At 41.6% G+C, this 24,597-nt stretch overlaps 1 protein-coding gene and 1 long non-coding RNA gene across 2 annotated transcripts in view; one reads left to right on the forward strand and one right to left on the reverse strand.

Moving 5' to 3' along the window:
* ASB4 (ankyrin repeat and SOCS box containing 4) overlaps positions 1–17,436 on the forward strand; it is a 56,294-nt gene extending 38,858 nt beyond the window's left edge. The window contains exon 5 of the mRNA XM_030550610.1: positions 17,265–17,436. Coding sequence (XP_030406470.1) covers positions 17,265–17,282 — 18 coding nt within the window. The 3' untranslated portion in view covers positions 17,283–17,436. The remainder of the gene's footprint in view (positions 1–17,264) is intronic.
* Positions 1,369–15,129, reverse strand: LOC115645654. The gene is made up of 3 exons (XR_003998793.1): positions 14,945–15,129; positions 14,318–14,386; positions 1,369–1,456 (listed from the first exon to the last, which is right to left on the reverse strand). It is a non-coding gene; the product is annotated as an uncharacterized LOC115645654 (long non-coding RNA).
* Positions 17,437–24,597: the final 7,161 nt, after the last annotated feature.

Consider the following 24,597-nt stretch of genomic DNA (forward strand, 5'->3'; position numbering starts at 1 on the left):
AAGAATACAATTTAAAGCACTCCAGCAACTATAGACATGTAAATACAAAAGAAAAAAAACCATATAACTCACTATCTGATCTCTTTGTACTTACAGCTGGGAAACAGAAGATTAGAAAGCAGGAAATAGAAAAATCCTTCTCATAGCTGAGAGAGAGGCAGACAGAAGACCAAGAACTCAGACACAAACTTCCCTCCACCCAGAGTTGAAAAAATCCTGTTTCCTGATTGGTCCTCTGGTCAGGTGCTTCAGGTTACTTTTTTTTCAGGTGAAAGAGACATTAACCCTTAGCTATCTGTTTATGACAGCCCCCCTTTAATCTGTCTTGCTGAGCCAGGCTATTGAAGCCTCCTCTAACACACACACTGGCAGGGCCACACCCAACAGCAGATACCTGAGGGTATGGCTACATTTGGAATTTCAAAGCGCTGCCCCGGCAGCGCTGTGGGAGTGCTGCCGCGGCAGCGCTTTGAAGTATGAGTGTAGTCAGAGCGGCAGCGCTGGGAGAGAGCTCTCCCAGCGCTGCATGTAAACCACATCCCTTACAGGTGTAGCGTGCAGCGCTGGGAGCCGGGCTCCCAGCGCTGCTGCCCTGATTACACTGACGCTTTACAGCGCTGTATCTTGCAGCGCTCAGGGGGGTGTTTTTTCACACCCCAGTTGCAGCGCTGTAAAGTGTGAGTGTAGCCACGGCCTCAGTTAAGGGACTTGCTCCAGCACTCTGGTGCTCACTCCTTTTAAGGGGTACAAACCCAAAGGTTTTATGAAATTCGCCCCCTCCAGCAATGTGGAGAGAGCTGTGCACACTTCTTGTCCCCCCAGTTAGAAATTGCAGAAACTGGGTTTAATAATAAACAAAACAAATTTTATTAACTATAAAAGGCAGATTTTAAGTGGTAAAAGGGGTAACATACAGAACAAAGCAGATTACTAAGCAAATGAAATCAAACATGCAAACTAAGCTAGTTTCACTAAAGAAATTGGTTACAAATAGTATTTCTCACCCTAGATATTGTTGCAGGCACTTTGTGAAGTTTCTGTGGTTCAGAGCTCCAGTTATATTCCTTTTCAGTCTGGACCCTTTTCTTCTCTTCAGGTGGCTTCTGCAGTCTTTCTTGTTGGTCAGACAGCCCTGGAGAGGAGGAGACCTGTTGGCCTTCCGCCCAACCCTTAAACAGAATTTACATAAGGCAGGAATCCTTTGTTTCCCAAACTTGATTCCCCTTCCCTTACAGTGGAAAGTTACAAGAAATCCCAAGCAATGTTTTAGTATCAGGTGACAAGACCATCTGACTCTGTAGTATCACAGCATCCATGAGTCAGTGGCAGTATGGAGTGTCCTTGGGAAGGCCAAGCTTTTCACAGTCCATTGTCCTCACTGACGGGCCATCCACCCTGTCTGGATTTTCCATTGTTGTACCTGAAGTGTTAGCAGTGGGCGTCACCTAAAGCAGCACTGTTGAAATACAGATACATAGTCAATTCCTAACTTCATTAAACAGGCATACAAATTGGATAATCGCATTCGGTAAATTATAACCTTTCCAGTGATATCTCACTAGTCATCTATAGTATATTTCAGTTCTGTCATATTCATATGATTGGCATATTTTCATAAAGAATATGGAATGACACGTCACACACTGGAGTGTTGTGAAGCTGAATTAATTCATGTAGATGCAATGCTTTAAGTTCCTTCATGAAAAGCACTACCTACAAGAAATATAAAGGATTTGCTCTGTGTGTGCGTGAACTGAGTCATTCTCTGCAGGAAGCACAATGAATGGACTGAGATGAATCTCTCAGCCTCTGGGATGATGTGGGAGCACGTAGGGCAGAAGGAACCCATAGAATATATGTTAGAGTGTGGCCATGTTGTAACCTGACCTGCACATACTTCTTTATCTATTCTGTGTGCTGCAATCTATCACTAATTCATACTAATTAATTTAGACTCAGCAAAAGAGACTGTGCTTAGAGAGGCCTGGGCTCAGAACAGGACTGGGAGCTGGAAACTCCTGGGATCTGATTGCAGCACTGAGTCTGATGTCTTGTTTTGTAAAGGTGGTGGTGATTTTTATGTGTGTTGTAGCTGATTTCTTCACAGTAGAGCCCAGAGTATGCTAGGTGTTTTCCAGACATATGAGAAAGGCCAGCCTGCTTGATTTCTCTGCCGCACTTTACTTGCCTTAAAATGGAGATAGCAACATTTGCAGAGATGAGTGGAGCAGTTAATATTTAGAAAACCCTTTGATGATTGAAAGCATTGTAAGGAAGGGCTAAGTATTATCATTATATTATTATTAAAGCAGTTTGACCTAACAACTGACCTACCTTGAAAGTTTTCCTATAGTAAAGTTCCCACCTTCCAGATGCCTGAATTGTATTTTTAAACCAATCTTTACTATAGCCAAATTTAAAAATGAAATAATAATAATAATAATCATACCTAGGTCTTATAAAGCACTTTTAATCAGTAGATAAAAGGAGGGCAGCATCATTATCCCCATTTTACAGATGGGAAAACTGAGGCACAGGGCAGCGATGTGATTTGCTCAAGGTCACCGAGCAGGCCATTGACAGAGCTGGGACTATAACCCAGGCCTGCTGAATGTCAGTCCAGTGCTCTAGCCACTAGGCTTACTTTTGTTTCATCTTGCTGTGAATTATATCAGAGAATGTGCACTGTGATAGGAGAGAACACTGGTTTGTTTATATTTATCTAGACAATAACTCAGCTTGTTATTTAACATTGTCTGGTTCGGGCAGACACTTTTAAAGAAGAACAACACTGACCATTAAGGAAAAAAAACCATTTCCCTTGTGAATAAAATGGGGTATGTAGTGTACTGAGTGTTTACAGGGCCCTCTACTTACTGAAACTAAGCAAGGATTCTTGAAAGGTCTCAGTGATATTGAACTTTATTAATGTTTCCATCGACATGGCCAGGAATGGCAAACCACAGCCACTGGGAGCTGTAAACGGCTGTACCTGCAGATGCTCTGGCAAACAAAGCATCTCACAGCCTGCCACCCTGACCAACCCGCGAACTAAGTCTGGGAACCCCTGCATTAATGCCTAGGCTATGCTAGCACTCTAAGTCAATGTAAGTTATGCTAATTAAGTTATGTAAGTAATGTAACAAGTCAATGTAACTTACATCGACTTAAAGTGGTGTCTACACTGCGCTGTCGATGGGAGACACTCTCCTGTTGACGTAGCTTCCGCCTCTTCTTGAGATGGATTAATTAAAATGATGGTAGAGTGCTCTCTCATTGACTTATCACGTCTTCACTAGACCCACTAAATCTATGCTGCTGCATCGATCGCAGTGGCGCCAATTTAGCTCATAGGGGAGACAAGATTTGCAATTTTTTTGTCAGTAGCCAGTTCTGTTTATTTAGCATCAGAATAATCCACTTGATATGGTCCCAGCTTGAAGCAATCAGCTGAGATTTGCACAGAGGAATTTGAAAGACATCCTGGAAAAGGTTAGGTTGTCTAAAAAATAATATCTTTTATAGGAAACGTATCTGTGTCAAAGGAGGATCAGAGAAAGGTTCTGCAATCAGAGCAGGGTGAGATAAGACTCTGTCTTCTAAATGAATTAATTTATAAATCTGATGGCTGTGTGAGCCTTCGTAGTCAGCAGAAGACAGAATGAGATCACTGATTTTATTTGAACCACGCTGGTTAAGGAGGTGTGATTCTGCATCTGGAAGAGGGAGGTCTACTAAGGGAGAACAATAGGGTTTTTTATGACCTGCCTTAGTTAGGACTCCCTTGCTGAGAGAGAAGAAAAAAGGCTGTCACCACTGTTCCTAAATTCCCTCCTATCCTCCCCCTTTGCAGTGCGCACACTTGTTTTTTATTCTGTGGGCACCCAGCCTCACTTCTAAGCTTTGTATCAAGCAGGTGCCAGATTATAGCCATTGTGAGATCTGACAGGGAGCACAGCGGGATCAGGCTGATTATAATGATAGGAATTTGCAAGCTGTTAAAAACACCGAAGAACATCAGTATCCCAGAACAGCCGGATGATACACTTGGACTGCATTTTTTGTTTTAAGGGAGCCCAACAATAAATGAACCTAGTTATTTGTTAACTTGAGAAATTCCAGCATTTCTTTTTGCTGTCTTCTTCTTTCCTCCCACATGCTTAATGGAAACCGCCAAGTGAGACACCTGGTGGGTACCTGGAATTGGTTAATTATTTATTTAGCTGAGAAGATACACTTATTGTTAATTCTAACTGACTGCAAGTCCCTGGCCCTTGCAAACTATCAAACAACTCCCAGAATTTTTTTATATACTTTTAAAAATTGGATGGCTTTGGATTGGTGGTACTAGGAGATAAAGCCTGCCCCTTTTAGGTGGTGAGTTCAAATCCAGTCATGGTCAATAATGACAAAAAGTTATTTTCAGGGCTCTTTGAGATTTATGTAAAATCAGTTGCTTTTTTTCTGCCATGTTCCCAGCAAAGAGGTATCCACATTACAATAGTCTCCACCACACAACCTAACTATATCTAAAGATGGAATGGGCCTGGAGATAGAACTAGTTGCTGCATTTCTAGGATGTGGCCACATCCATCAGGAATTGGATGTCATCACAAATTCATTTGCAACAGGCCACTCATGGTAACAATTTTCCGTCATCGTTATTATTGAGAGCTGCATGTGAAGAATTGCACACCGGAAGCCATTTGCATTGTGTAACAACAGCAACTTCATTGAACGCACTAATATATAGACAATGTTGCACGTTCCAATGGGCCAACAGCCATAAGAACATAAGAAGAACATTCAGCCATACCAAAGGTCCATCTAGCCCAGTATCCTGTCTTCCAGTGGGGGCTGTGCCAGATGCTTCAGAGGGAATGAACAGAATAAATAATTAAGTGATCCATCCCCTGTCACCAATTCCCTGTCTCTGGCAAACAGAGGCTAGGGACACCATTCCTGCCCATCCTGGCTAATAAGCTTTGATGGACCTATCCTCCATGGATTTGTCTAGTTCTTTTTTGAACCCTGTTATGGTTTTGGCCTTCACAACATCCTCTGGCAAAGAGTTCCAGAGATTGACTGTGCATTGTATGAAGAAATACTTCCTTTTGTTTGTTTTAAACCCGCTGCCTATTAATTTCATTTGGTGACCCCTAGTTCTTGTGTTATGAGAAGGAGTAAATAACACTTCATTATTTATGTTCTCCACACCAGTCATGATCTGATGGACCACAATCATATTCCTCCTTACTTGTCTCTTTTCCAAGCTGAAAAGTCCCAGTCTTATTAATTTCTCCTCATATGGAAGCTGTTCCATATCTCTAATCATTTTAGTTATTTTTTTCTGAACCATTTCCAGCATTCTTTCTATTAATGATCTACATATATATGGACATTTCCTTTTCAGAGCACTTTTATAACATCTATTGACCCAGGCCCTGCTTTTCTACTGACTGCGAGCAGACAACTGGACCTAGAGCCCCATTTACTTAACCACATGATACATGTCAGTAGAGCAGGGGTTCTCTTAGGTCAAAGTCAGTCTAGCTGTATTCTGTACTGTGTGTTTCTCTAAAGTCTTTATTTTAAAGTCTTAGCTGATCAGCACTTAGATCCTATGGAGATGACCTTGAGCTAGATAGTTGGGTCAGCAATATAGCACTTTTAAGCAGCATTATGGATCGCATTGCTGGCCTAGTGCCAGCTGTGACACCTTCCCATGAGCAGAAGCCAGAGACTGCAAAGCACCAGCAGGAATCCTGGAAAGGGATCCTCTAGGCTGCCAAATAGAAACCTTTGGTAAATCCCTGCTAATTCTCTTGACTATCCAGCCACAAATTTCTTCAAAGCCTTTGCATTTCATCCTTGAAGCAGGCTATTCATCCCTCATGAAGCTCTGTGATGTCACTGGTCTAAAATGAACAAATATAGAAGGTTGAATTCTCCACTGATTCCCATGGTATGCAGCACCATTGACTTCAGTGGGATTGTTCACGGTCTATGCAAGCAGATGTTTCAGCCCCGATTGAGTAGATTTCCCCTCTTCACATAAAGTTCCTCTTTGTGAGGATGGAGGGATGCTTGTGTGCACTTTTTTCCTGCTGCTGCTCAGGAGGACAACAGGGCTGGGGTACATTGTGTAACTAAGCAATTTACATGAAGAAAATATCTGACTCCATGTCACTGATTTCTCATCTAAGTGGAAACCACCAAGCCAGATCCCCAGCTTGTCTACTGCTTGGCCAGCAGGGAAGCACTGTAGAGAGTGTGCTGGAAGATAAAGGATTGAGTGGTGATGTTTAACATGCAACTTTTTAGCTTCAGATTTTGATTTTCTGCCATCATCTATTTTGTTAGTGCTCAGTTGAGAATCCAGCTGGTGGTTAAATGTCTGCTGGAGGAATTGTATTTTAAGGAGGGACTTGGAAGAAAGGATGAAGTCCTGGCTTTCCAGGTCAGGGAACAGGTCTTGCCCCATACTTCTACCACACATTTAGGCACAGGCAACTGGAGACTTGAATAGGAAACTAATTTTCTTTTTGCCTTCAACATCAATGCTGGGGCAACTGACTACACCCTTCCACACTTGCTTAGATGAGATAATCAGTTCTCCTGCTTTCCTGTGCTAGAATGGTCTAGCCAGCCACAGGTTTTGTTGAAACCTCAAGTTAACTGGTCTGAGGAGGAACTTATGCTGATCTCAAAAGACAGCAATGTTTAGCTTTTCTGGAGTTGTGCGGCAGGCACACACCTAAAACATTAGGAGATCTTTGGCTCTTATGTGGTAGGATAGCTGGCAGAGGCTTGACTTTAAGTTGTATGGCAGAGTTAGCTCAACTGAAATTATCTCAGCAGCCCAGCACAGGAATATTTTAAGCATTTGCTTTGCCACCATTATTTCAAATCACGTAAAGACTTTTGACAAGAGATTTTGCTTGAGAGACTAAGCGTTTGTAAATTAAACACATACCACATCAGCCTCTAAAATGGAATGAGAGATTGAAACAGTCCCATATATGATGGCTTTGTGTGGCATACACGATTGGTAGAGCTCTGCCAAATCAGAGAGACACTAGCCTTTCAACATGTTGCAGGATCTGCAAGGCCCCTGATGGGACACTGCTGCTTTTTTGAAGTGTTGCAAAGTGCAGACAGTCTGGGCACAGCAGTATTTCCATTTACTTTCAATCTATGGAAGTGGATTCTCCCTGGACTCACTAGAGTTTGCTCTACAGCTAAATAACAGAACAGAATGTGCTATTAGCAGAGCAGCTGAAGCCTGGCTAGAGTCTGACACCTTAACCTCTCTGAGAATTATATTAAGGTGCTGGATAGATCTACTGCCGTCTCTATTTGTAGAACCGCAGGGATTTCTGGTACAGACAAGTGGGTCACAAAAGAATCCTGTATACAGTAAATGTCAGACTAAATTGGCTAGCTGCTCAGAAATGTGTTTGTGACTATTTCCGAATGCAACTCAAGCTTTGTACCAATCAGAGGGTTTCAATGACCTGTTTGATTTTAATACATTGTTAACGTTGTAACGACATACATTTCTTGTGTTGCTCCTTACACTATAGGGGCAGTGTATTCAGTGCTGCTGAATTAGAAATAACAGCTTTTAAAACGAGGACAGGAGTGTATGTTATGGTGTTAATACCACTGATGAACTTCCATGCGCTCTGTTTAAAGCTAGAACTAACTGAGGGTGTTGATATGAGCCCTTTGCTAGGTGCTTGAATACTGATCCAGTTGAACCCTTGTGACAATGTAACTGACATAGGTTAGATTATTTGCATTGCTATTACTATCAATTTAGATTATTTTAACAATAAAATACCTTAAAATAGGAAGCTACATTATCTGAAAATATCAGTAAAGAAAATCTCACTTTTTTTTTTTAGTTTATTTGAATCCAGGTGTATTTGACTGAGAAAGATTTTCTGTACCAATTCCATCAGATCTCTCAACTGGTGAAATCAGACACACAATGGGGAAAAGACAAAACTGTAAATATGCAGCTCCTATAATTTTAGCAGCAACGATCAGGAACAGAAGAATAGCAACTTTCAGAAATGTACTTTAGTAATAATATTATAAATTACATCACATCTTTTTTTCCATGAGAGTGCCACAGCACCCTGTAACCTATATGCATGCAGGTCGCATTTCACACATTACAGAAATCCAGCCCCTCCAGGTGCAGGGCAGCACCCAGGCGGACAACAGTACAGCAACTGGGGAAAGATTAAATAGTGGCCAAGGAGAGCAGGGCAAATTCCTTCTCTAACAAAAAGTACCATAAGACTTTCAATCTCCACACAGAGCAGAACTGACCTTGGTTTTTAAGGTATTATCTGTGAGACGCACTTGCACTAAACTCTATTGAGTTAAATGTATCTAAGAGGGATGAGTCAACCCAGGCATGTTTCAAACCTGTTGTTTCCTGGAGTTTGAGGGGCAAGCTGAACACTGTGGTAAATGTGTACAACCCCAGTGAAGTCAAGGGAGTTGTGCCTGCTTATGTCAGTGGTGTATTAGATCCTAGGTATTTTCAATCTAGAAATGGGCTCAAACATAACTGAGGGTCCCATCAACTTTGAACTGTGAATTGTTCGAAATCTGGACTCTAATTTGTGGTTTGGGCCCATCTCTGTGTTAGACCAGCCTTGCCATAGCTCTCCTGCCATGCTTTAACACAGAATGGTTCTTTCCTTCCTTCCTTCCTTCCTTCCTTCCTTCCTTCCTCTCACCCTCCATGGTTTAAAGCCCTTTTGTTCTTGCTGCACTGGTGAGAGTTTATACCAGTTTAAAATCATCTGTAATTTAGATTTCCTTCAATAAATTATGCAACCACGCGCACACATGTTCAATATGCAAACATAATCCAAGACTATCCCCTATAAACTAATCAAGCTACTTTTACAGGTTGAAAAGGAAGTAGGCAATAAATAACTATATTTATTTCTGTTTTTAAATATGTGGGAGGTGCTCAAATACTACATTCCTGATGGCCACATAAATACATAGATAGACACATAGGATTAGATCATATTCATATTAGATTAGATTAACACAAAATGGAATACTGTATGTACTGTAATATCCATCAAGGCTTATAGGTTTTTGGTGCAATCAGGCTTGTAGCATTAGTGATCTGGAAGACGCACAGCATTCCATTCTGCTAGGTAGTTATATACATAATTCAGTTGCCTTCATTGTTACTCCCCCTCTCCCTTCTATTTTAGAATCAAAATTAACTGGGTGGTTTAACAAATCAGTATTTATATATCTATATGTATAATTATATATAGAGATATAAATATACACACACAACATTATATATACACAATATTATAGATATAGTATTATAGATTGTATTATATATATAATAACAAGGTTTTCCATAAAAGGTGCCTAGACTAAGGGTCTACCCCAAAATGTAAGCGTGCAACTCACACTGAAATCAACAGGCCAGGGTCTCACCACAGATACACTGATATAAACATGGAATAAAGTTATTGATATCAATGGAGTTGCACAAGAGTCACATCTATGTAGCTGAGAACTAAATATGTCCCACTGGTGTCACTGAGATTGTACATGTAGAAACAGAGAGAGAATTTGGTTCTTGGACTGGAAGGGCAAAATATTTGTTTTATATAAGGAGCCACCATGAAGTTTGTGGAAGGGATTTCTCTATGGAGTTCCCATATGTCAGGTCAAAGTAAATTCTTGAATTAATTATGAAAATAAAAATTGCCTCATGCATTATTCCCCTTTTTCCCCCCTATTTATTGTTGGAAGTCAGCTATAACAATGTTGGTATATTATTTCTATTTTCTTTTCTGAATGTATTATAAGGTACGACAGTTATTAGTTCAGCCTAAATAGATATCTATCACTCGGTAGGTCCTTTTATTTTGTATCCTTTAATATTATCAGTGTGTTAGATCTATTAATTGTATCAAAGGACAGAAAAATGACCAAAGCCTTACACAGTCAGCAAGGCTGTACTGGTTTCCATGCATTGTCACATACTATTTGAGATATTGTAAAGTTGAAAAAACAATGGTTAATTTGTTTTAAGTGTAAATGAATTTGATCAACTGTGTTCACAACAAAATAGGGAAACTCCATGTTTCCAAGGATTTGATTTGTTAGCGAGTGTTTGGACAGAAGAGGGCAGCACACAATGACTTCTAAGTGATGCACCTGATTCTGTTAGCGTTTGGAGTCACATAGCAGTAGACTCCTTTGCCAATATGTACACACGTGTAATGGAAACAGACAGGAACGTAATTATTGTAAAATGCTGTTTCTCTATCTTTTTCCAGTCTGAGTGCTCAGAGCATTTAATACGGGTTTGTGAAGTGCATGGAATAGCAAAATGCCACAAGGGGCTAATTTTATGATTTATTACTAATCGTTTTTTCTAAAAGTGAAGAACGGATAGACCTGGATTGAGCCACATATGGTGCAAACTAAGATCCACATCTCTGATGATTCACTTTACTCCCAACCTTCACTGCTATTCCACTACTGAACCTTTTCTGAGCAAACATTGTCAATAAGGCAAAGCTGGTGGTTTAAACCATTGTATTACCCTACACACACCCCTTCAATCATCCTGCTTTTGATCAAGTCCAGGTTTGTTTTTATTGTATTTGGCTTTTCTTACCACTAACCAACAGTAATTCATTTTACTCAGTGGGTTGTCAAATGTCCTTCACTTCTCCCATTCACGTAGCTCCACTACTCATCCTTGATCCTCTTGCCCTCAGCCCAATGGCACAGTTGTCTTTGTCCGTGCTTCCTCTCTGAAGGCCGCGGTTCGCCGCTCCAGGCCAGTGTGGGCTACGGGAAGTGCCTTGAGCTGAGGAATGTGCTGGCCGCCCTTCCCGCAGCCCCCATTGGCCTGGAGCCAGTGGGAGCCACAAATCGTTCGAATCTGCGGATGCGGTAGGTAAACAAACTGGCCCGGACCATCAGGGGCTTTCCCTGAACAAGCGGCGGACCGGCTTTGAGAAGCACTGTTGTAGTTGGATTGTAAGCTTTTTGGGGAAGCTCTTGACTGTAAATTCTCCTCATTTATCCCCAATCCCCTTCCTGAGCATGTTCCCTCTGGCCCCACACTGGGTCCTGGTCCCAGTCTCCTTGGCAAGCAGTCCCGGTCTTTCCCTGGTTCCTTGTCCCTCTCACACTCAGACCAAATTCCTCTGCTGCCAACTCCCAGTCCCAATCTCCTCATCTCACTGTGTTCCCTGTGCCCCACTCCCATCCCTGGTTCTTGTCCCCTTTGTATTCAAGTCAGGCAGCTTCCTCTCCTATGCTGCCTGAACACCAGTAGGGAGAGCATTGTGAACACAAGAGAGACAGTCTCCCTGCTCAGTACCATGGCAACCCAAGCAGCAATTGGAGGAAAATTCCTGCTCAGCCCTGGGTTGGAGCATGCTCAGTGCAGATGGAATCGTCGGAGAATTTAGCTGCCAAACTCTGATGAGTCTCTACTGAGCATACACAAACTGAGATTTTTCAAAGGCTTATAATTTGGTCAAATATCAGCATTTTTTTACTGGAATAGCCAAAGGCTCATCCTGACAAGAGGATGACCCACCTGTCAAATTTCAAGTCGCTACTCCAAAGCACAGAGGCAGTAGAGCTTCTCAATAAAATGGTTGTAAGAATTTATTTAACATGGGCAAAAAGCTTCGATGTTTTCTCCTAATGTCATTCTCATAAATAGCTGGACCATTTTAGTTGAAACAAACAAATAAAATGCAAAAGCCCTCAACCTGAGGTTCTCACAGGGCATGGAAAACTTCAGTCCCAACAGTTGAAGTTTGGCAAAGTTAAAAGAAACGGAAAACAGGGTCTTAGAATGGGAAATATCAGGTGACCTTAACTTTAAGTAGTGCTCCCAGCTCCACCTATAACTACAAAGTTGCAGTATAAACGTGAATTTATCATCCCACCCCAGTGCTTCTCAAAGTCTGTGCTTGCGAGTCTATTGCATCTTAGAGGTGCCCAGAGGGAGGTGTGTAATTGTCCCAGGTCACTGGGTTGGGGCTCAAGACGGTTTTGTGTTGTATTGTTGAAAAGGAACCCCTAGATACTGGACCCGGCCCTACTGTTCCACCTCCCACCTTTGCTGGTTTAGCTATAGTCCTGTTTACATTTTATCCAATTACTATCCTCTTGTCCCTAACACATCCTCTTTAGACCTTGTGTAATGGCCAGTATCCTTCTGAGTGAAGAGGACCTGGATAAGGACTCCTTTTGAAGTCAATCAGTCTAGCTAAAGAGACTGCTAGGAGTTCATCGACTAGAGGCATTATTGTTGAGTGACACTAAGCACTCATCCTCCTCACAGATCATGAGACAAGCCTCTTACATCTGCAGCCCTCTCAGCTCCTACCATCCTGAGGAGTGAGAGACTAGAGCCAAGGATCAAACACACATTTCCCACCTGTGGTCACTGAGCCCAGGTCTCCATAGTAGGTGGAAAGAAATTCTTCTTGCCAGTAGCGTGTACTGGACACACAGGTGCAGATTTATTTAAAGTGCAAAAGTAACAAGTGGATGGCCCAGAATAGTTAAAGCCCTTGCGGTTGTAACCCTTCTGCCAGGTGGAGCTGGCAGCCACATGGGCCGGGTTCAGTATCTAGGGATTTCTTTTCAACAATACAACACAAAACCGTCTCGAGCCTCGACCCAGTGACCTGGGACAATTATACACCACCCTCTGGGCACCTCTAAGAGGCAATAGACTTGCAAGCACATACTTTGAGTGTAGCAAAACCTTTTAATAAAAGGAGGGAATTAACTCAGCATTAATTTGGGAAAACACCACAATTAGGGCTCATAAACAAAAAAATGAGCAAAAGACCCATCCCCCAAGTAAGTTGGGCAGTGTCCTTTTCCCCTCAGGGTCTTAAGTCCAGCAACCCAAAAGTCTCTTTAACGTGCCCATCCCTTCGCTGTACGCCACTCACAGTTGCTGTCCTTGGCCAGTGCAGCCCCAGAGTTCAGAGGTTCATCTGCAGAGTTCACCTCCCACCTTATGTGGAAGGCGGGGGGAAGCACTTTACACGCTGCACAGCTCAGGTGCTCGTTGCCCCAACAGCCAATTGCCACACCTCTGCAGGGCTCATCTCTGACCCACTCCACAGCTTCTCTGCTGGCCGCTTGTCATGCCACTCTACCAGCCACCCTGCTGGCCACTTGCCATACCTCTCCCCCAGCTGCCTGGTTAGACACTCATCAAGATGTCTTCAGGACGCTCCCCACACTTAATACAGCTCTCAATGATTTCAGCTGTTAGTAGTGGAGCCTTCCTGCTGGGGCACACTAGACAGTCTCTTGCAATAGAGACTGGATTCTTTGCTGCTCTTGCAATAGAGATACTGTCCCAAATAAAATTTAATACTTAGACCTAGATATCAGCAATGTTAGCTCTGCAGCATGTAACAAAACTCTAAATTAGGTAGGTGTCTACATACAACCTATCTAAACTCATTGGGCTTTGGAACCCACTTCCCCTGCCTAGTGAGTGCTGTTCAGTTGAGGGTGAGTCCCTCCATTGGGTTATGCCAGGTACAGTTCTGCTGCCCTCAGTTCACACAACAAGGATAACACCCCTTTATTACTCCTGCCCCAATAACAAGGAGAATGGGGATTGAACACAAGCCACAAGTGATCATTTGGGCAAGAAATCCCATTATGCTGAGCAGCTAGGCAGGGTGGGTGTATCCATGCAAACAAGATCAGCTTCCAAAGTCTTTTCCCACAGTTCACCACTAGATGTCAGGAGAGAGCTCATCCAAACTCTGCTTACACAGTTACACAATAATCAATGAGTTCCTTAAATGGCAGGCTGCATGGCAGGATTTTTTTTTTCTTTTTGGACAAAGGAAATAAATGGATGTTTAACCCTTCTGCCAGGTGGAATTAGCAGCAACAAAGGCTGGATTCAATATCTAGGGGTTTTCTCCTAACAATACAAAACAGAACCAGCTTGGCTTCCTCCCCGAATGCCTCAAAGGCAGTACTTCCCCACTCGCAAGCACTTCGTCTGTGTATAACAAAAGAAAAAAATTATTAAAAGAGAAAGATAACCCAGTATTAAGTTGGGAAAACACCACAACCATGATTCAAAAGCATGTAACCATACGCAACCAACCCCCATACCCCCTGCAGTACATTGGGCAATGTTATTTGCCTCAGTTTCCTACCTTGTGGTGTGAAACCGCAACAAACAAATGTCCCTTTAACATGCCACTCCCTTTCCCCTCTACTGCAGCCTACTCACAGTTGGTTGTCCTTAGTCAGTGAAGAGTCCGAGTTCAGAGGTGCATCCACATGGGTCCAACTACCATCCCTGAAAAAGGCACATGTAGGGGGCATTGGTCAATACCTTTGCTGCTACTGCCACCGGCTTATTAATACTGCCACTGTTATTTCTACCATCTCTAGCCACTCATTGCTACTGTCCTCTCCACTGCTGCTCATATCTGCCACTGGCCACTCACTGCCACTTCTGTGATATCGTGTTCTGAGGTTCTCCCCATTAGCCTATCTTTTGGGTAGCAGATAACCTCTATGCTTCTGCCTCTTTGTTGTCTTTCAGTACAACACTCTCCTATACCAGGTCTAAAGCATAGTCCCTAAATCTCAGCACCAGTAATCAACGAACAGAAACAAGGACTCTCAACTGAGTTAAAAGAGCTCTTGTCTTTAAACACCACAGAGAAAGCCTCAAATAGTATCTGGAACTCTTTAGACAGAGACCACACCACTCCTTTTGAGTAGGATTTGGCATTCCTACATCCTGCTCAGCAAGTTAGGTTCAAGTTAGAATGCCACCCTTAATCAGGGCATACTAAGCACAGTTCTGCTGCCTTTTACTCATACAATAAGGATAACAACATTTAATTACCCCTGCACTCAATATGAAAGTGAATTGCAACCGAAAACCTGCCAAAATTGATCACTTTGGCAAAGCAGGTCTGTCTGCTGAACACCTAGGCAAGTCAGGTGTGTCTATATAAATACAATCTGCTCCTGAAGTCTTTTCCCCCAATGCATCACTCGGGAGAGCTCATTCTGATCCTGCTTTCAGATGTTTTCCGTTACGTACTGATCTGTGTATCAGCAACAATCAGAATAAATAGCTCCTAGAAAAAGCAAGCTGGATTCATAGTGACTTGGATTTGAACTTTGAAGCAGTTCCTGAAATAGGCTCAGGGTGGTGAGGAGTGACACAGAATGACTAATCCTCCCACATTCTGGCTTGTCTCACATAAACATGTTTTTAAGTTCTCGGTACAGCTGGCATTGGAACACACTGTACTTTGTTTCACCCCCAAAGTTGGAAGAATGTAAGAACAATGCCAGCTGTTGTTTTCCAGCTGGGTGTCTAAGGATGCACATTTATCAAGCACAATTCTATGAAAGATGATGGCATGCTGTAAACAAGAGAAAACATCAGAGTGGTCAGCAGCTAGCAATGGAACAACAACCCTGTGTTATTTCAATGTTTGTGATCACTTATACCTTATTTACAGCATTGTTTTGTTTCCTTTTATCCAATGCTGGCTGCATTTCCTAAATCTAGCCCATTCATTTCAAAGTGTCTGGAGATAAACAGACTATGGGAGGCAGGCTTAACTTTTTAGGCTTGCAGCCTCAAACAGCTGGAATCATCTTCCTGCTTCATTGAAACAGGCTGGCACATTTTTAAGGTTTTAGCAAACTCTTAATTCTTTATTTTAAAAAAGCCTTGACTGTCAGAAATGAATGGAAGCTGTGACCAATCACTGTTGTCTGCTGATACAAGGCCCAATCCTCTTGTCTCCACGTGCAGGCAAAACTCTTCCTGCTTCTGGACAGAAGGGTCTGACCTTTAGATGGAAATGTTTTGCAGAGTCGTGCTTACCCCACAGAGTTGGGCTCCAGATCTGGACTGAACCTTTCTCAAAGTTGAGGGTTGTTTCATGCTCCGTGGTTGGTTTAATTTATTATAGAACTAAAGGCTAGTCAAGAAGTTCAGTCCCAGATCTGAACTCTCCTCCTTCGGATTTCTCCTCAAGACCCACATCTGTCACAAGGCCTGTAAAACATGTACCAGTTATTAGTGATTAGGTTGAGGGGCATAAAAGGATAGCTTGCACTTACTTTATAATATTTTCAGATGCAACTGTGTATGCATGGATAAACATGTTTTTATATAATAGAATATATAATATGTTTATAATATGTAAATATGTTTCTATATAACATACAGTATATCTAAACATATGTCACTGTACCTCTCTTTCCTCCATCTATGTCACTAGAATGTAAGCTCCTTGAGAAGGGATTGTGCCATCTTATATGTTAGTGCAGCGTCTGGTACAATGACACCTCAGTCCTGATTAGATGATAATGTAAAGTAAGACCTGGACTACACTAGAAAATTAGGTCAGTTTAGCTACATCGGTCAGGGGTGTGAAAAATCTACACCCTTGAATGGTGTTGTTAAAATGACCTAAGCTGGGTGTAGACTGCGATAGGTTGACAGAAGACTTCCTCTGTCAACCTAGCTACTGCCTCCCGGGAGGTTTATTACCTATGCTGATGTGAGACGCCCTCCAGTCGGCATAAGTAGTGTCTACATTGAAGTGTTACGGTGCCTCATCTGCAGCTGTGCCTCTGTAGTGTTTTAAGTGTAGACAAGCCCTAAATGTTAACTAATGACTGTTGTCTCCTTGGAACCTTCCAAAAATGCATATATCCTCTCAGTCTCAACGAGCTACCCTGGACCAAAGCCCATTGAAATCAATGGGAGTCTTTCCATTGACGTCAGTGGGCATTGGATAAAGCCCTAAAAAACTAGCTAATAATTATCACTGCTCTATTATTTTTTATCATACATTTCTTAATATAGCAGTCACACTTTACATTAAGGTTCCATTTCTAATAGTTCATAAAGGGTTAATAAATTATTACTGTATGCTATAAGCACATTACAGGCATGAGTAATGTGTGTTACATGTGATTATAAGCACAGCAGCAATAGGTGTTATAGGTTGTGGTTATATGCAATTTATTGATTTTATAAAATCTGATAACAATTGGGTAACCATTTATTAAAACATCTATTAACCTCTTTATAAATGGAACCTCGCTATACCAGTGTGACCAATATAGCTTTACTCTATTAGCAGGAGTTTCTCTGTAAGAATACGTGATTTTGCTAACAAAGACATTTGTTTTAGCCTTTCCTGGGCAGGTAGCTTTGTCTGAGTGTCCTGTCTGAACACATGAAATGAAGATATGCCCCTCTGAAGGACTAAGCTGTTCATGAAAAATCTATTGTCTCCTCACAATAAATGCTGCAGTTCTTGTAAAGAAATAGGAGTCTCTGCAATCCCTTTATGCTCTGTCTGACTGCGATGGTGGTAAATAAAGATTTAAACTCAAGACGCACTCTCTCTCCTGAACATCAATTCTCTGGGGTGGAGAATAAACATCTACTGTAGAGCAGAGGAGGTGGCAAGGACAACTCTCTGGATAAGGGCAGAGAACAGACCCTATGGCCATCCCTGAATACTAATATCTATAATATAATTTCTTAAGTCTATCTGAAACAATTTCTGATCCCCCAGTGAATAATTTTGCTGTTTCCCAGATGCCTTGGCATGGATGGTGTCATTCAATGACAGGCAGCACACTCGAGATATGTAGTACAGTCTCGGATCGTTTGCTGAAGTGAATTGATAATCCAATGATCTTGAAAAACCATACCTCAGATGTCACACTCTTACCACTCAGTTAGATAGGATATGCTCTTAATGTATATAGGACAGTACCAGTGGTGGGAAGAGGAATGAGTAGAGGGACAAAGAGGAAAGACAGAACTCATGGAGTGATTTTTGTGCATTTCAGTGTATGATGTGGCATTTCAGTGTGCAAAGCTCCAGATGTACTGGGTCAGATATTCACAATTAAGCATGCATAATTGTACATGTCTAGGGACTGATGAAAAGCTTCTTGAAATCAATGGATGGACCCCCAGTGACTTCAATGGACTTTGGATCAAGCCTCTGATGAATACATGAAATCTCTAGTATGTATGCTGCTCAGGTATTGTGCACATGCCTGGCCAACCATGTTCCTAGCTGCCAATGTACATGTGCATGTACCTGCTAGTGCCTGCAGTGGTATAAGCCACCCTAAAACAGGAGAGGCAGGCTGGGCCAGGTCAGCCCTTCTGTGTCAACCTGCAGAGTTGACCAGTGGTGCAGGGTAGTACATGTGGCACCATCATCCCAAGGGTGTTTCATTGTGGCTATGCTACCCATGAGTTCTGACAGGCATTGTCTCCCCACACTGCCTCCCAGAGTTCCCTGTGAGGTAATGAGGCTCTTAACCATCCCCAAAGTAAACCAGTGCACTCATGGTACAATCTGTGCCATAATTCTCTCTTTAAGCATGGGATCGTCTTTCAGTTAAAAACTACCTTCTCATAGCACATTGCTGCCTGTGCTGCATGTCACACATCATTGCTGACTGAGCCAGAGAAAGGCCATTCCTTTTATTACTCTGTTTATAGGCTCAGGTATTTTAAAGAACAGCCACTAGTACTGGGACTGTATCTCTGATAGAAAAGGCATAATCACAATCATAAACATTCACTTTGGGGCATAACTGGGCCTCAGATGGCCCAAGGTTTAATTCCTGGTTCTGCAAGTGGCCTGCTGGGTGACCTTCAGCAAGTCACTTAAAATTGCTCTGTGCCTCAGTTTTTCTGTCTGTAAAATGGGGATAATGATACTGCCTTCCTTGTTAAAGCAATTTGAGATCTATGGATGAAAAATGCTACAGGAGAGCTAGATATTATTATCATTAATTAAAATTCCAAAGGAGCAGTTTGTCATCCCTGATTTCCCTGTGTGGCTAATGACATTTCAAATAATTGTAAATGATTTGTTTTCAAGCTCTCTGCTCACCCTGCATTACCCATCACAATGGGGTACAATCTTGTCATAAATTAAAGCCCCTGAGCTGCTTTAACTTATGAACCTTCCCTATCCAGCTACCAATGGGATGCTCTGTAGTGCAGAGTGCTCTGGTCACTCCCCCCTCCCATTTCTGATATGCTCTCATTCATTTCTCTGTGCCAAAGATTAAAGGTTGAGGACATAGCGTATACCTTGACTTTAGCAAAGCTTTTGATACGGTCTCCCACAATTTTCTTGCCAGCAAGTTAAATAAGTATGGATTGGATGAATGAACTATAAAGTGGATAGAAAGCTGGCTAGATTGTTGGGCTCAATATGTAGTGCTCAACGGCTTGATGTCTAGTTGGCAGCTGGTATCGAGCGGCGTGCTCCAGGGATCAGTCCTGGGGCCAATTTTGTTCAATATCTTCATTAATGATCTGGATGATGGAATGGATTGCACCCTCAGCAAGTTCATGGATGACACTAAGAGGAATGGTAGATATGCTGGAGGGTAGGGATAGTGTCCAGAGTGACCTAGACAAATTAGAGGATTGGACCAAAAGAAATCTGATGAGGTTCAACAAGGGCAAGTGCAGAGTCCTGCACTTAGGACGGAAGAATCCCATGCACTGCTACAGGCTGGGGACCAACTAGCTAAGCGGCAGTTCTGGAAAAAAGGACCTGGGGATTACAGTGGATGAGAAGCTGGAAATGAGTCAGCAGTGTGTCCTTGTTGCCAAGAAGGCTAATGGTATATTGGGTTGCATTAGTAGGAGCATTGCCAGCAGATGAGGGAAGTGATTATTCCCCTCTATTTGGCACTGGTGAGGCCACCTGGAGTATTGTGTCCAGGTTTGGGCCCCCCACTACAGAAAGGATGTGGACAAATTGGAGAGAGTCCAGAGGAGGGCAATGGAAATGATTAGGGGGCTGGGGCACATGACTTATGAGGAGAAGCTGAGGGAACTGGGATTATTTAGTCTGCAGAAGAGAAGAATGAGGGGGGATTTGATAGCTGCTTTCAACTACCTGAAGGAGGGGTTCCAAAGAAGATGGATCTGGACTGTTCTCAGTGGTGGCAGATGACAGAACAAGGAGAAATGGTCTCAAGTTGCAGTAGGGGAGGTCTAGGTTGGATATTAGGAAACACTATTTCACTAGGAAGGTGGTGAAACACTGGACTGGGTTACCTATGAAGGTGGTGGAATCTCCATTCTTAGAGGTTTTTAAGGTCATGCTTGATGAAGCCTTGGCTGGGATGATTAGTTGGGGTTGGTCCTGCTTTGAGCAGGGGATTGGACTCGATGACATCCTGAAGTCTCTTCCAACCCTAATCTTCTATGATAGTTCTTTGGGCACTGTTTTGGTTCATATTATAAGCCACCAGAATGGCATAAAGGGACCTGAGTGAGGGATGGATTTTGCCCTATTGTGGAGATTTTCCCTGCAAAATGCATATATTTGCAGAAATCAATTGCACTGTTTTGGACAGTTTGCCTCACCACTTAAATATGATTGATAGTTTTCTGAGAATATTCTGCCTTTTCCCTTAATAAAAAAAATGGAGTAAATGTAAAAACCTACCAGTCTATTCTGCCTCTTAAAATATGCATCTATGCAGCTGTTAAAAACAGATCACTTGTCTCATTGGCCCAGAACTAAAAGGGATATTGCTGCTTATCAGGCAATAATGTATATTTACCAAGGGCTAAATCCTGCCCCAGACCTGTGTAGTTGGGCTTGGTGTAGGTGTTAATATGTGTGTGTGGAATCCTACCCTAAGCTGTGGAAGGCAGCAAAGTTGCTCTCCTGCTACTATAGCAGCCATGAGTTGTACTAGTTGATGCTGCTGCCAACTTTGTTCCAGAGAGCAAGGGTGGAGGCTCCACTATCCCTGCCTCTGAAACCAGGGATTCTGGGGCCAGCCCACTGATCTTGGCTCTATGACACAGGATGTTTAGATCTCTCTCCATGGACTGCAGAAATCCTGCCTCCTGCTACACAGAAGAACTACACCAATTCTGCTGCATCTAAAGCCCTTGAGGATTGGGGTAGGATTTAGAGTTCACATTGTTTAATACTACCTTGTGAATAATATTGTGGACTGTAAGCCACATCATTATATTCACCTGGCTTAGAAAATTAGTCTTGCACAACCTTTCTTCTCCCCTCTCTCTAATTTCTTTGCATGCCACAAAGGTAGTTAATTAGGACCTTATCCAGCAAGGCTGAGCACCCATTGTTAATGTACATTCAGCAGTTTGAAAGCATAAAGGCTTACATAATAATACAGTTCCAAAGCTTTTTGCAGATGAAAGCTGGAATTTTCAGAGGCACAAAGGGCAGCTAGTTACCCAACTCCCATTTCTGCCTTTGAAAAACTCCCTTTAAAGACTTAACCTCACTCACTGCTTCTCCCAGTTTAAGTTGTTTAGCTCAGCAGTGATTGAAATCAGTGAACATTATGGGTAGGTTTGCACTCTGTTTTAAAAACAATGGCTTCTGAAAAATTCAGCATTGGTTGGAGATGATGATTTATTCTCTAGCTTTCAGAAGCCTTCCTCCTTTCTGTAGCACACGAGAAGAAAACCATGTTTTTTCTCAAAACCATCTTCAAGTGTTTAAAAACATTTGCATGCCATTCTCTTCTGGGCTGAGAGCCAGGTTCCTAGACCAAGTTTTAATGGAAACTACACAGCTTGAAAATAAGGACCATTAGTGGAAATACAGACACAACCAGTCATGGAGCATATGTGCTATGAAATTTATATTTAAATGAATGGTATTCGGTCAAATCTCTAAGGTTATGGGAATTCATAACTTTTGGAATTGAAAATCCAGACCAATAGAAATATTTTAATGTAAATATTAATTTAATGGAAACAATGTTTATACCCCAACATTGTGTTAGTAAACTTGGTCATTTTTCATCATGGAAGATTATAGAAAGTAGTAAGTCAACGATATAGGAAGTAGAAAGTATACGGGATAACAGATTCTCAGTTTCCCCTCCCTCCCCATAGAATGAACCCCATCTTAATAGAAACATTGTCTCACGGCTAACTCCCTTTTCATTCAAGATTGGGTACATTACCATCCCAGATACTATAACATACCGTTCCTTTGGCAACTACAATAATTGCTCACAGGGAAAAGTAATACTAAGAAAAAATTTAACATACATCTTACATGCCACATTGCACTGAAAACTGAATAGGGAACTAGAACCAGAAAATCCCTACATCATGAGCTGCTATGTTTGATTTTTAAAATTAAACTGGTCAATGTTTTTTAAATCAATTTTATGTACAAACATAACATTTTCCCAGAAGAGTGAGGGTAAAGTGATAATTGATAAACAGCAACATTGGAGGACATACTCAAAATATTCTCTTGCTATTTTCTTCAGTTATTTTAAGAAACATCCCAGTTTTTCCTTCACTATTGTTCCCCCTCAGACTCATGTAGTGCACTGATTTTTATTAGACCATTCAGTAAATGCTAGTTTTGATGCATCTTTCCCTTTTCTCTTGGCAGTTATGATAGAAGAGGTCACTTTTGTTTTTTAAAAATGTAGCTATACCAATCAGCAAGATGCTTGATTCTACAAGTATTATGAATAAGGATAGTGGAGTATCAACTTCTGGGTTGTTAGTAATATCCCAGTAGATTTGTACTCTCCCATCTGTCTTCATCTGTTTTCTCTTGCCCCACACCTGGATTGCAAGGTCTTTGGGGAAGGAATGACCATTGTTATTTATACAGTTCCTAACAGCATAGGGTCCTAGTCTATAGGTTTTATATTTACTCAGTTGGCACTACAAATTTATTACTAATAGGGTGGTAGCATTGGTATTCTTTATTCCCAACCACTCCATTACTTAAACCCCCAAAGTATATTAGAGAAACAAGGTGGGTGAGGTAATTTTTTTTATTGGCTCAACTACTGTTGATGAGAGAGACCAGCTTTCAAGCTTACACAGAGCTCTTCTTCAGGTCTGGGCAATGCACTCCAAGTAGCATAGCTAAATGCAAGGTGGAACACATTGTTTAATGTAAGTAGTTAACACATATTCCAAGAGATCACTCAAGGTGAGGTGGCCTGTTAACACCTCTCCAGTCACAGTGAGGAAAGGGGTGATGGGAGGTTAAGTGGGTCATAGATTGTTGTAATAAGCCATATCCAGTTCATAAGTTTTAGCTATATAGCAGAGTTATGAATTTAAGCTCCCAGGCTCATCTTTTGAAGATGTTGTGCAGGTTTCCTTTGAGGAAGGGGAAAAAAAAAAAAAAAAAAAAAAAAAGTCCTAGGCTGACATGTAAGCAAGAGCTGTACTTAAAAATCATAGCATCCTTGTGGCAAGTGGGAGGCAAGGTAGCCAAAAAGTTTGTTTTTTCCCCCCTTAAATACAGAAGCAGTTTATGCTATGAAAGACTTCGGGAGTGACCCATATAAAGAGCTCTGGAAAACACCTGGAGGATTGGTTGCAAGTGACCCAGGAGAGATGGAAGGGTGCATCAATCGGCTTATATTGTCTTCCCGATAGAGATTATCTTTTATGATGTGTTTTAGGCCCACTGTGTTTAGATCAGACCATAAGGAAAACATTTAAAAATTGGCAGGTGTGTAAATGATGCTCAAATTGCAAAGAGTTACCTTAACTGCAAGCGTTAAGCATCTGTGCACTTTCACTCCTTATTAAAAAGGAAACACTGTTGTTTTACCCTCCCTACCCAGTCTGCTGAAAATATTAAAAAAAAAAATAACCAACCACACACCACAACACTAAGTGCTGACAGAGTAATATATTCGGGCGGATATTCTGCAAAGCTCACTTTACAACTTCAACAAATGGAGGTTCTACAACCCACAAACAAAGCTACACCTTGAGCAGACCCACCGCAATAATGAAGTGAAAGAACAAGTCAGTTAAAAAATATTTATTACAAAATTATAACACTTATGTACAGTACAAGGCTTAAAATCAGAAGCTTTATCCTTAAAACAAACTTCAAAAACAGTTAAGATTCTAGTGCAAAGTAGTTAAATACAAGAGAGACTCCTTGTGGAGTGCTGATCTGGTACGCATATTGATAGCCACCTATGGCACTGAGTGTGTTTTGAATATAGAGTTGGTACTAAAGACTCACTTAGCATTAGAAAGTTGCCCTATAACTCAATATAGACTTAAAGATAATGCTGTTCAGAATACTTCCACCTGCAAGTATTAACATTATTCACAGCAGCATAAAAGTGTACGTGATGTTTTGAAAATAAAGACACTCTTCTCCAGGAGAGGGACATGTGATTATATATTACAAAAGTACTAAAAAGCATGAGAGCACAGGTCATGCTCAGGCATTAATGAGCCTAGAGAAAGAGCCAAAATTTATGTTTATCTGAAATGAGAGACTATGTCTAGGTGCACTTCATGACCTTGTCTAGCATTCAAGATCTATAAGCTACTGAAGCACTGGGACACAGTAAAGATGACCTTTTTAATCTAAAAAAAATATAGGAATGAAAGATATTTGATTCTAAAGAGTTGATAAGGAAGAAAAAATGTATTCGGTCAGCCCATTTTATAATTTATTTAGACTATCC

Source organism: Gopherus evgoodei, chromosome 2, assembly GCF_007399415.2.
Source record: "Gopherus evgoodei ecotype Sinaloan lineage chromosome 2, rGopEvg1_v1.p, whole genome shotgun sequence".
Taxonomy (NCBI): Eukaryota; Metazoa; Chordata; order Testudines; family Testudinidae; genus Gopherus; species Gopherus evgoodei.